Source organism: Tinamus guttatus, unplaced genomic scaffold (assembly GCF_059628265.1).
Source record: "Tinamus guttatus ecotype Peru unplaced genomic scaffold, ASM5962826v1 Tinamus_guttatus_pri_ptg000035l, whole genome shotgun sequence".
In the NCBI taxonomy this organism is placed as follows: Eukaryota; Metazoa; Chordata; class Aves; order Tinamiformes; family Tinamidae; genus Tinamus; species Tinamus guttatus.
The window spans coordinates 4,943,160-4,955,708 of record NW_028288569.1 but is presented as its reverse complement, the minus strand read 5'-3'; the positions used below and the strand labels follow the sequence as shown (position 1 = coordinate 4,955,708).

Genomic DNA, 12,549 nt, shown 5'->3' with positions numbered 1-12,549 from the left:
CAAAACAAATTTCCTGTTGCCCCTAGCACTATCTTGGCTGCTTGACCAACCTTCGGGTATGTGTTCTTGGAAGAAGCATTTTAGTACTGTGACTTGTTGTCACAAAACCTGGCTTAGCTTTTGCCATGAGAAGAGCATCTCTAGACTAAACAAGCCCAGTCGCTTAGTCTTTCCTCTTACGAGAGATGCTCCAGTCCCTTAATCATCTTTGTGGCTCTATGCTGGACCTTCTCTAGAAGCTCCGTGTCCCTCTTTACTGGGGAGCCCAGAACTGCACCCAATACTCCAGGTGCGGCCTCACCAGAGCTGAGGAGAGGAGCAGGATCCCTCCCTCCTGCTGGCAACGCTCCTCCTGATGCAGACCAGGATCCCATTGGCCTTCTTGGCCACAAGGGCACATTGCTGCCTCATGGTTAACTTGTCAGCCAGGGCTCCCAAATCCTTCTCCATGGAGCTGCTTTCCAGCAGGTCAAAGCCTGATCTGTCCTGGTGCCTGGGGTTATTCCTCTCCAGGTGCAGGACTCTGCACTTGTCCTGGTTGAACCTCATAAGGCTCCTCTCTTGCCAACTCTCCAACCTGTCTGTGTCCCTCTGAATGGCAGCACAGCCCTCTCCAAACACCACCCAGTCTGTTATCTTCTGCAAACTTGCTTGGGGTGAATTCTGTCCCCTCATCTAAGTCACTGATGAACAAGTTGAACGGCACTATTTGTCACAACCCTCTGTGCTCTGCCAGTTCTCAAGAACTGGCTTTCAGTCCTGACCAACCAGAAGATTTGAAAGGAGAACCTCCTCTTTGTGTGTATTTCTGTCCTCTACTTCTGAGTTTACCTATGTTCAACCCATGAACCCATGTTCAACCCGTGTATGCAAGTTCAACCCATGCCCTTTCAATCAAGTGAAGGTATCTGTTACAAAGGCCTACAGCCTTTGAAATGTTATAAAAAGAAAAGTATGTGATTAGGGAAAACCTTTTACCTGCATTTAACCAAGTTTTCTTCTCCTCTTTTATGCTGTCAGAAGTGGGTCTACTATCAAGGAAGAAATGAAGGCACAGGAAATACCACCTCTTCTCATCTATTTATTCCATATATGCCCTACAGTTTGGGGTAGGTTTTAGTCATTTTGTTTAAGAAAAATAAGACACCTGTCGGTTCGCTTTTTGCAGAAGTTGCTGAGGACTGTCCCAAGAGGCTGGGACGCAGTAAAGCCAGTTTAAGAAACTGCATCCTTGTGTCTTGCTTTGGGGATGGTGCAGCCAGTTGAGTTGTGTCTGTGTGAGGTTTTATGTAATCCAGATATCTGCAACACGGTCATATGATGGTTTAAATGAATGGCAAACTGTAGCCTGAAGGTGGGGAGTCCTTCAGGTGGTTTTGATGTTTTTGGTACTTCTCTGGTACTATTGGAAATCATTTGAAGCTCAGGTGCTCAAGTGGAGGTGGGATTATTTGAATACAGAGGTGTGTAGTCTGGCTGCCTGTTTAGACAGGTTACAAGCTGGAGGAGCAGAGCCCTGCAGGGGCTGAGTGGCTTTATTCTGCTAAGTGCTGCTCCACCTTGCCTATGATGTTGAAGCCAGCAGTAGGAGTAGGAACACACAGTAGAGTGTGTTCTCTACCAGGAAACACACTGGTGGGATGTTCTACCTGCCAGAGCATTTTTGTTAAGGGAAGGAGGAACAGAAATACATATATAGACAGAATTTAATCTAACTTAGTAACCTTTATGTGCTTTAGGTTCTAGAGAACAGAAAACAGTAACAGGACACATTTTTAGAGACAGCATCCTCCCCTGCTCTTTTCCACGTGGTAATGATGTAGTAATTTACTGGAAGAAAAAGGACAAAAATGTGCACAGTTACTACTATCAGAAGGATCAACTAGGAATGCAAGACATGGACTACATAAACAGAACTTACCTTTTTCACGGGGACATTGGTAATGGAAATGCCTCCTTGAAACTTAGGAACCTGACCTTTACTGATGAGGGCCTTTATCAGTGCTATGTGGGAACACAGGAAACTAAAACAGAAGAGGATGTCATGCTGCATGTAAAAGGTAAAAAAACATCAAAATTGTTTGGATTGCTCCAATAGGAATTGGACACTGTATTAATTGTCACAGGGAACTGAAACCCAACAGAACACCTTTTGGACCTGTTAGTGTTCCCATGCAATTCATTTTCTCTGATGAAATTCTGTTATAACAGAATTTGAAAAAAAATCGCAGTGCAGAGTGTGTTCTCATAACCCACTGCATGGCAATTTTTAAAGATTTATGAGATGGCGCTCCTGAGATTTAAATACATGATGTGGATTCTCAGAACAGTGAGAACCCCAGCATTGACGGTAAATAATACTATACTGTCTTCTGAAACAAAACAGCTTAAGTTTCCTTGTCAGTTACATCTATTTGCCCCAATAATTTTCCAGAAGTCCAATCACTTCAAATTTAAAAGTATTTTGAAATTCCTAGTACTTCTTTATATTCACAGATTCCTCTTATCGTGCACTGGAGTACCAAAAGACAGACAGCGAAAGGCTGCTGAGGTGCTTTGCCTTTCTTACTTATTCAGTGCCAAGTATAACTTGGACACAGGGCAACGCCTCCATCCAACCATCCGGTCTGGAGGAAACGCGGGTTGGAATTCTCCATACTGTTAGAAGTGACCAGGACATTACAAACACATCTGTTCCTTACCGGTGTCGCATTTACCTCCGTCGGGACGAGTGGGCTGCTGAATGGAAGATGGAAGGTAGCAACGAACTAGTCGCATCCTGGATCATTACTAGCTTCTTTCTTACCTTTCTTTCTTTATCATTTTCATGTTTTGAGGTGCATAATGATCAGTCTTTACACTCTGTTGAGCTGAGCCAGACTATAAGAAAACCTTAGTGTTCCTATGGGTTGTTCAAGGGAGAGGAAGGCTCGACTGCTGCTGTAGATGTGTCTGTTCTCGCTCAGTCCATTCCCTAATCTTTGCCCGAGTTTATTCAGCACCATTTGATTTTTTCCTTTTAACTCGAAATGTGTTCCTTATGCACTCAGGTTCAGAGTTGGAGGAGCATGGGAAGGAAGAGCAGCAAGGCAAGTTCAGATTCGGGCAAACAGCAGATGAGTTTGTTAGTCAAGGAAGAGCAGCACTGTGAAATTTAAAGTCCCCATTTTATCCTGCTCGTGCAGTTCCAGGTATTCACTGGAAATACAGTTTGATAAGTAACTGTAACTTTTCAAGCTCACGTATTTAGTATTTCTGAGCAGCAATGCAAGAGTAGTTCCCTAGTGATATATGCTTGTCTGCCTCCATTGCCTCGATTTCCCCCTAATGTACCCAGAACACTCTCACTTCCCAGGTCGATATATACACTTTAGGGACAAACACATTGTTTTGAATTTACATATAATAGCACACAATTACAGTAGGTTTCAAGTATGTTATCATATTATCTAACAAGTGCAGTAAATGTCTCTCATTAATCTCTCCTCCTAATTGTAAAAGGAAGTGCTACATTTCATTACATTTTTTTAAATTGTATTTGCATGCATCCATCTCATTGGAATGCTTTTGAGAAGGTGCTGTTTTCCTTGTGAATAATGGCAGCAAAGGACACAGTTTTGTTTTGTTTTCCCTCAATGTCTTTCAGTCCCACTCCAACCAAGTTTGGATCTACCGTGTCAAAATAACATATTAATTTCCTCTCCATCAGGCTCCCAACAACCACAGCTTGCTCTACTTTTCCTTCCTTTGAAGCAAATCCCTGCAGTTAGGTTGATAATTGTGCTAAATCCTATGTTAATCTTTTCTACAATCATTAGGTGTTATGCCTATTACCTGACCTTTTCCTTCCTTTCTTCTTTTAAAAGAAGCCATTCATTGAATTTAAATGTTCAACCCAGATAGGTCTATTGTATCTAAAAGTTATTTCTAACTAAAGGTAGTATTGTTAAAGTAAATATAGACATTTTATTACTTTAATAAGGCCAACAGTGTGGTAACAGTATTTTTTGGATAATGTAGGCATGTTTGGAAAAAAGCCTCTATATTTTTTAATATCTCCTAAAAAAAAATCAGATGTTTGCAGAAGTTTCCTGACATGTTTGAATATAATATCAAAATCATGAAATGTTTTTAGAATTGTGCACGGTAGTACAATCAGTTGAAACTTCAGAAGATTTCAAATAGCTTTTAAAATATTTTCCAAAATATTCCTGCGAGTTTTTCAATTACCTGTTTCAGAGCAACTTTCCAGTGTGGAAGGAAATAGCACGACAATTCCTTGTGAATGCATCAACTGCACTTCTTCACACACTGAAGATTTCAGCGTTGTTTGGACAATAAACAGAAATGCAGTAATTTCGGTCCTGGCCTCCTTCAATGGCACATCCCACTCTTACCAACCACGAGCCCAAATTAACACAACTGACTTTTCACTGATGTTAAGCGATCTTACTGCAGACGACAGCGGAGAATATCTCTGTAATATTTCAACACCTCACTACACAAAACTTATAGTGAGAAGTTTGCACGTTGGTAAGTCCCTGCCGTTTCCACCTTGCGGGAGGGAGCTAATCCCCTGACTTCCCACTGACTGCTTTCAGAAATGAGAACTCACAGCAACTTACAGAATTAAATTCTAAATGCTGTGTCAATAGCAAGTATAGACCTTGCATAAGCAAGCATTTGCAATTTAAAAGGCTGAAAGAAGAAGAAAAAAAAAAACAGTACAGCGCTCCTCATTTCGATTTTTAAGCAAGAAGAGAACTTGAAACAAGTCATTAGTATGGCATGAAAAATAAAGGCAACATAGCAAAAGGGAATAGAATAGAAAAGGGAATAGAATAATATTTGCGAATTGTTATGCCCTCTGTCCCCCTGGATAGATAAGTCTCAGAACACAAACTTGATTAGGGCTGTTTTAAAACATTTCGTTGATGTGTAGCATGTTTTAAATGGCAATGGGTATATATAATCTGAAGAGGGAAGGGAGTTATTTTAAAGAAAACTGTACTGTGAGACACTTCCTTGCAGCTCAAAAGCCAGGATCATCGTCCTTAGCCTGTAGATCTAATACTGCAGCTCTGCAGCAGACTCTCCCAAGGTTTTTTACACACCCAGGTGATGCTCCTGACTTAAGTGTGTGCTAAAGCTTTTCTCTAAATGCTTTTCTGTAGCCCCTTACTGCAAAACAAAACTTTACAGGACACAGCATCAGAAAGGAAGCCTAAAGTGGAGGAAAAAAAAGAAAGAAAGGACAAAGTAAAGAAAATAGAAAGGAGTGAGTCCCATGAGTCTGAGTGGTTTCAGATTGTTGAAATCGGCTGGAGTGATGAGGAGCGGGGCCAAATAGGACCAGCCTGTACTCCAGGGAACACAGAACTGTTCTCTGTGAAGTCTGATTTTACCAGTTCAGGATCTGCCGCTTTTTGTGCTCACCCGGGCTGGACAGTGGCATTATAAATTTGGGAAATATTTTAGATGAAAGTTGCAAATATTTCACAATAGGTCTTGAATTAAGAAATCCTCAAATTATATTGTCTGAGAACATACAGAATTCTGTATCAGTGCAGCTAAGTAAAATAATCTGCTTTCGGCTATTCACGTTTAAGTTATTAACGTATCAATTGAAAGTTTTTACTTATAGTCAATTAATTTGGTCATTATCAAATTATTAACATCCAAAAGAAACCGACTCTCCCTAGATCATAGCTTTTAAATTGTAAATAAAAGAAAAATCTTAGCTTGATATACTTACTGAACAATAGTGATCGTAACTTTTGCAGTATAAGCACTTAACCCTTTAGCATTTTTATTTTTAAATGAAAATTCAGGTAATTCATGTCCTACCCGGAATATTGTGAGAATTGCAGTGGCTTTGGAGTACGTGACTGTGATAGGAGCCTGTATTGTGGCTGTTTCTACTGTAAGGTATGTACAGTCATTTGGAGGTTTATTTTCAAATGTACTACTGAGATGAAATTCAGACCTTGAATGTTTCACCAAAACATTTTGATTTCTGTAGCTTAAAAGCATACAAATAAAAACGAAATATGTAAATGATAAATATGTAAGCATAAAGAAATTGTCCTCCTGTTTGGAGGCCATAAGCCCTGCTGCATCTACACAGTAGTATTTTAGTTGTAACATTGTGAACATGCCTTTTCCTTGACCAGATGTTAGATGTTCTCTTATGCTTTTCAAAAAGATCAGAAAGTTGATTATCCTTCACAACAATTTTGATAAATTGCTTTAAAAACAAATCAAGCATTGTTTAATTTCCTCCTTGTTTAAGGAAAAAAATAAGAAGAAACCCCAAAGACCCTCAAAGAGGGCTACACAGACCTAATCTGCAGTGGGACTTTTTTTTTTTTTTTTTTAAGTATACCTTTAACATACCATAACCAGAGGAAGCAGAAGAGCCTACAGGTTAACAACACAGTTCTGTTGAATGGATAGAGGCATGAATGGAAGAAACTAGTATTTCTGCACGCTTAGGCGGATGAATCTTTTACGTTACTAAGGTTGAAGAAAAATACTCTTACCTTTAGAAGAGGCACATCCTTTTCTGTTCCTAATAGAGGGTGATTTTTGCACATCACTAGTTCTTACAAACATTTTTTTTTGCTTTTGTTAGAAAAAAAGAGGAATCGCCTGAGCACTTTGAACTACCAAGAGGAAAATCCCAGATGCTCCCATGATTACTGCTAAAAACAAGACTCAAAGAACAAAGACTTCTTGGACTTGTTGGATTGAGTTGTAGTGGGAAGCAAGTAGAAAAGCAGCTATCTGAGCAACATGGGCAAGGAAAAACTGACAGAAACAATGTGCAAACAACTGGCCTCTGCGATGAGTCTGCATGAAAAATGGGGACTTGGGTATCTTAAGAAGAAAATAAAGCATCACGGGAGAAAAAAAACCCACAGTTTTCATAGAATCATAGAATGCTTAGGGTTGGAAGGGACCTCTAGAGATCATCTAGTCCAACCCCCCTGCACACGCAGGGACACCTAAAGCACGTGGCACAGGACTGCATCCAAGCGGGTTTTGAAGATCTCCAGAGAAGGAGACTCCACAACCTCTCTGGGCAGCCTGTTCCAGTGCTCTGTCACCCTCACTGTTAAGAAATTTTTCCTTAAGTTCTCCTATGGAATTTTTGATGTTTCAGTTTCCGGCCATTTCCTCTAGTCCTATCAGTGGCCACCACTGAAAAGAGACCATCCCCGTCCTCTGCACTCCCTCCCTTGAGGTATTTATATACACTGATTAGATCCCCTCTCAGCCTTCTCTTCTCCAGGCTGAACAGGCCCAGCTCTCTCAGTCTTTCCTCATAGGGCAGATGTTCCAGGCCCCTGATCATCCTTGTAGCCCTGCGCTGGACTCTCTCCAGCAGCTCCACATCCCTCTTGTACTGTGGAGCCCAGAACTGGACACAGTACTCCAGATGTGGCCTCACTAGGGCTGAGTAGAGGGGCAGGATCACCTCCCTCGACCTGCTGGAGACGCTCTTCTTAATGCAGCCCAGGATCCCATTGGCCTTCTTGGCCACGAGGGCACACTGCTGCCTCATGGTCAACTTGTCGTCCACCATGACACCCAGGTCTTTCTCCGCAGAGCTGCTCTCCACAAGCTCGGTCCCCAGCCTGTACTGGTGTCTGGGGTTATTCCTCCCCAGGTGCAGGACCTTGCACTTGGCCTTGTTGAATTGCATGAGGTTTTTCACCGCCCAGTTGTCCAGTCTGTCCAGGTCCCTCTGGATGGCAGCACAGCCCTCTGGGGTATCGGCTACTCCTCCCAGTTTGGTATCATCAGCAAACTTGCTGAGGGAGCACTCTGTGCCTTCATCCAGGTCATTGATGAATAAATTGAACAGGACTGGACCAAGGACTGACCCCTGGGGGACCCCACTAGCCACAGGCCTCCAACTAGACTCTGCACCGCTGATCACCACTCTCTGGGCCCTGCCATCCAGCCAGTTCCTAATCCATCTCACTGTCCACTCATCTATCCCACACTTCCGGAGCTTGCCCAGGAGGATGTTGTGAGGGACGGTGTCAAAAGCCTTGGTGAAGTCGAGATAGACGACATCCACCGCTCTCCCCCCGTCTATCCAGCCGGTCATTTCATCATAGAAGGCTATCAGGTTAGTCAGGCAAGATTTTCCCTTGGTGAATCCATGCTGACTACTCTTGAGCACCTTCTTGTCCTCCATGTGCCTGGAGACAACGGCCAGTATGAGCCGTTCCATCACTTTTCCGGGGACGGAGGTGAGGCTGACTGGCCTGTAGTTGCCTGGGTCCTCCTTCTTGCCTTTTTTGAAGACTGGCGTGACATTGGCCTTCTTCCAGTCTTCCGGCACCTCCCCCGTTCTCCAGGATCTTTCAAAGATGATGGAGAGCGGCTTAGCTATGGCATCTGCCAGCTCCCGCAGCACTCTGGGGTGCATCCCATCAGGGCCCATGGATTTGTGGGTATCGAGGTTCCTTAGGTGCTCTCTGACCCAATCTTCCTCTACCCAGGGCAAGTCTTCCTCTCCACCAGCTTCTTCTCTTGCCTCTAGGGCCTGGGGCTCTAAAGGGCTGCCCTTGGTAAACACCGAAGCAAAGAAGGCATTGAGCAACTCTGCTTTTTCTGTGTTATTTGTAACCAAGGTGCCCATCCCGTCCTCCAGCGGACCCACGTTTTCCCTGATCTTCCTTTTGCTGTTAATGTATTTGAAGAATTTTTTTTTGTTATTTTTAACGTCCCTTGCCAGCTTGCCTTCCAGACGTGCCTTAGCTTTCCTTGTCGCATCTCTGCACTCCCTGACTACGTTCCTGTATTTCTCCCAGGGGGCCTGTCCTTTTTTCCACATTCTGTATACCGCTGCCTTCTGCTTGAGCATTGCCACAAGCTCCCGGCTCATCCACGCAGGTCGCCTGCCCCCTCTGCCTCCCTTCCTACACACAGGGATGCACTGTTGCTGGACGTGGAGAAAGTGCCGCTTGAAAACTAACCAGCTCTCTTGGGCCCCCCTGCCTTCTAGAGCACTAGCCCATGGGATTCTACCGAGGAGGTCTCTGAAGAGGCTAAAGTTGGCCCTCCTGAAGTCCATCGTCGCAAGGCTACTTACAGCCCTTCCTCCTCCTCGTTGAATCCTGAACTCCACCAACTCATGGTCACTGCAGCCGAGGCTACCCCCCACCTTCACGTCTCCTACTAGGCCCTCCCTATTTGATAGCACGAGGTCCAGTAGCCCACCTCTCCTCGTCGGCTCCTCCACAACCTGCGTCAAAAAGTTATCGTCGACGCTCTGCAGGAACCTCCAGGACTGCTTATGCCTGGCTGTGTTGTCCTCCCAGTTGATGTCGGGGTAGTTGAAGTCCCCCATGAGAACCAGGGCCTGTGACCGTGAGGCAACATCCAGCTGCCTATAGAAGGCCTCATCAACCTCCTCGTCTTGGTCAGGTGGCCGGTAGCAGACACCCACCACAGTGTCTCCCACATTAGCCTGCCCTCTAATCCTTACCCACAAGCTCTCAACTCGCTCATCCTCGACTCCCAGGTTGAGCTCCATGCATTCCAGTTGCTCTCTCACATAAAGAGCAACTCCACCACCTCGCCTTCCCAGCCTGTCCTTCCTAAAGAGCACATAGCCTTCCATGGCAGCGCTCCAGTCGTGCGAGCTATCCCACCACGTCTCTGTGATTCCGATGAGATCATGATGCTGGGACCGCACACAGATCTCCAGTTCGTCCTGCTTATTCCCCATGCTACGCGCATTGGTATACAGGCATTTCAGGGAAGCAACAGAGGCCACAGGTTTCCCAGGAGGGGTGAAAGAGGACCCTCTGTGATCATTTCCTACCCTCACTTCCCCACTACCATACTCCCGCTGGACGCCATCTGACCTGGGCTGTGCGGTACTGCTTGCCGCGTCAGTGTGCCACTCCCCTTCCCCCTTCTTGCCTAGTTTAAAGCCCTCCTAACCAGGTTGGCCAGCCAGTTTTGAGGTAGTTTTCTTGAGTATAAAGGGAAGAAAAAGCTTGCTATTTTGTTATCCTACAAAACTGGTGCAGATGCCATTTGGCAGGACAGACGTAAGCAGCAAGTGGCTATGGAGTTTAAGGCCTCTCTTCCACACAAGCTTCATCTACGGGGCTTTACCTGCCTGCATGTAAAGGACAGAACAATCCTGGTGGGACTGGCTTGGTTTTGGCTATGTCGGAGAGCTGCAAATTGAGATTTGTTGCAACAGGCTGCAAAGGGCAGTCTGCAGAATGTAATCTCTTATTGATCCTTGGGGCAAGGCCAAACAGAAATACAAAGAAACAAATGGAACACACTAAACGGTTTCTTTGGTTTTTCAGTTATTTATTTCTGTAAGTGCCTATTTTTTCCTATTTAAGCATTCAGTCGTGCAGCTGGTTATATGAAGCGTCTTCTCATATCCATCAACTCAGATAGTGTTTATTCCTCTTCATGAACCTGAAATGCAGTTGAAAGAGATGAAAAATGGAAGCATTGAGAGAGTTTTAGAGCAAGCTTTTGAGAAAGCAGTAAAAGCTTCTGCTCCTATGACATTACCAAGTTATATCTGATGTATACCAGCACTACACCAGCATGTTATACTGAAGCTAGCAGTTAAGTCCTGCCTTACTTCAGCTAACAATATGGGTCTCTTGTTGGAGTGCTAGCACGTGTGTTTCCCTGTGACTGCGGGTGACTGATGCAGCCCAGCTACAGTGCTGTTCTCTCTGAGCAACACGTGCTTTCCAGCGTTCCCAGGGATACACGAGCTATTTCCAAGTGCTGCACTATTAAATAGGAAGCCTCTTCTGTGCCCTTACATCACACCAAAGGAGATGGGCCAGAAATAAGAGTTCGGTAACATAAATCCATCTGACAAAAAACAGGCATCCACTCCTCCGACTTCTGAGTATTTGAGACAGAAACAGTAGCAGGTACAGAAACCAGTAAGAGACAGGTAAACTACACTCTTAACTAACTTGCAGAAAAATAAGCTATTCCCATCATTTACCTATTTCAGTGTCTGTGTGATGGTAGGGCTTATGAAATTAGATGAGTTTTTATTTGTTTTGTATGGCTGGAATAATTTGAAGACAAAATAAATATGTGACATGTTTACTTTTAAAAATTGCAAAACATCTGTGAGCTTCACTTGCTTCCATCATATGTAAATGCAGGAAGACCCAGTTGCTCGGGTAGTTTTATGTAGATCTGTTCTGGCTAGGGGGGCTAGTAACTTACATCAATTGAAGGTGACTCTCTTAAACCAAGATAAAAGCAGAAATTGGAGATTTTATTCCTGCCACAGAATGATGGACACAGCAGAGAGGAGGTGGTGATGGGAGCATAGATCCAGTGTGATCAACATAACAAAATGATACAGAAAGGGTTCTTGGGCTTAACTCAGGACTTGTCACACCTGTAAAAATTCTAAAGACTTTAACCATAGGAGTTTGTCCCACTTGCAAATGAAATAGGCAAAGCAATGAGGCAGCTTCTACAAGCAATGGTCCCCTGCTTGCTTGCTTGGCCTGGTTCCCATAGACAAGCAAGTGTAAATAAGCAAATTGGTGCTTGCATTTTCAAATGCAACTTCCCAGGCACCTTTCATTTTTATCAATATCACTCTACTCCTCTTTTGCTCAAGTGCAAACAAACACAACTACATTTCTAATTATTAATGATTTCCCAGCACCCTAGTGACTATTCACTGTTAATTTCTTTTCATCTGGCCCTTCAAGTCAACATGTCTTCATTGAAAGAGCTGACTTAAGAGTATATTAGCAACCTGCTAGTGCAGTTATCCCCGGGCTATATCATGTATGTAGGAATTTACATCTTAAGAGGGAAAAGAGATTGCAGGTTTTTAATCTTCCTCATTAAAAAAAAAAACTAAATAAATGAATAAGAAATTGGTTCTGAAGAATGGCTGCTGAGCAACAAAGGTTGAATGACAACACTGAGAGGATGGGCCTTTCACTTCTCATAAGCTTCAGACTGCCGTCCTAAAGACTTTTCCTAAAGAGTTACCTTAATGCAAAAATAGTGTAGACTGAAACAAAAATACAGTAAGAAACTTTTTTTTTGCACCCCATGCTATTTTAAGAGATGCAACAGATCTTTATGTAGCTGTCATATGCACTCACATTTATACCATGTGTTATAATCATACCTTTTTCATGCCAATATCTCTTGACTTGCTCCTCAGCTTATTCACCTGGGATTCAGCTATTTCAGCCCTTTCCTCAGCATCATCCAGGTCATGTTGCTGCTTTCTGTACTTGGAAAGGTACAGATTGGCTTGTGCCTCCTAGGGAGAGGAAACAGTGAGGCTGAGCAGCTCCTCTCAAGGCAAAGCCAAGTCCCCAATTGCAACCAAGGCAGAAAGTGCTTGGTGTGACTTGGTAATGGCCCTGTAGGCAGCACTGGCTCTTGGAGGACCGAGTTGGTCACTTAGCACATTTGATGTTTCCAGTGGCACTCTCCATTTTGAGTGAGTAAATGGGGAGGCTCCTCCACCTACCTCTTGAGGCACTAGTAGGG

The 12,549-nt window shown here is 43.8% G+C and overlaps 2 protein-coding genes across 2 annotated transcripts in view; one reads left to right on the top strand and one right to left on the bottom strand.

Moving 5' to 3' along the window:
- The first annotated feature begins 1,045 nt into the window (after positions 1-1,045).
- Positions 1,046-6,698, top strand: HHLA2 (HHLA2 member of B7 family). The gene is made up of 6 exons (XM_088534198.1): positions 1,046-1,109; positions 1,740-2,060; positions 2,497-2,757; positions 4,240-4,533; positions 5,832-5,928; positions 6,635-6,698. Exons 1-6 carry the CDS (start codon positions 1,046-1,048, stop codon positions 6,696-6,698), a joined length of 1,101 nt encoding a protein of 366 aa, XP_088390324.1.
- Positions 6,699-10,329: 3,631 nt separating this feature from the next.
- Positions 10,330-12,549, bottom strand: part of MYH15 (myosin heavy chain 15) — a 44,028-nt gene continuing 41,808 nt past the window's right edge. Inside the window, exons 41-42 of the mRNA XM_088533643.1 lie at positions 12,179-12,316; positions 10,330-10,464 (exon numbers count right to left, since the gene is read on the bottom strand). Of these exons, the coding sequence (XP_088389769.1) occupies positions 10,447-10,464; positions 12,179-12,316 (156 nt within the window). The 3' untranslated portion in view covers positions 10,330-10,446. The remainder of the gene's footprint in view (positions 10,465-12,178; positions 12,317-12,549) is intronic.

Coding starts and splice junctions, on each gene's coding strand:
- HHLA2 (XM_088534198.1), top strand. CDS start 1,046: ATGAAGGCACAGGAAATACCACCTCTTCTCATCTATTTATTCCATATA. Junction 4,534..5,831: donor AGTGAGAAGTTTGCACGTTG/GTAAGTCCCTGC, acceptor ATGAAAATTCAG/GTAATTCATGTCCTACCCGG. Junction 5,929..6,634: donor GTGGCTGTTTCTACTGTAAG/GTATGTACAGTC, acceptor TGCTTTTGTTAG/AAAAAAAGAGGAATCGCCTG.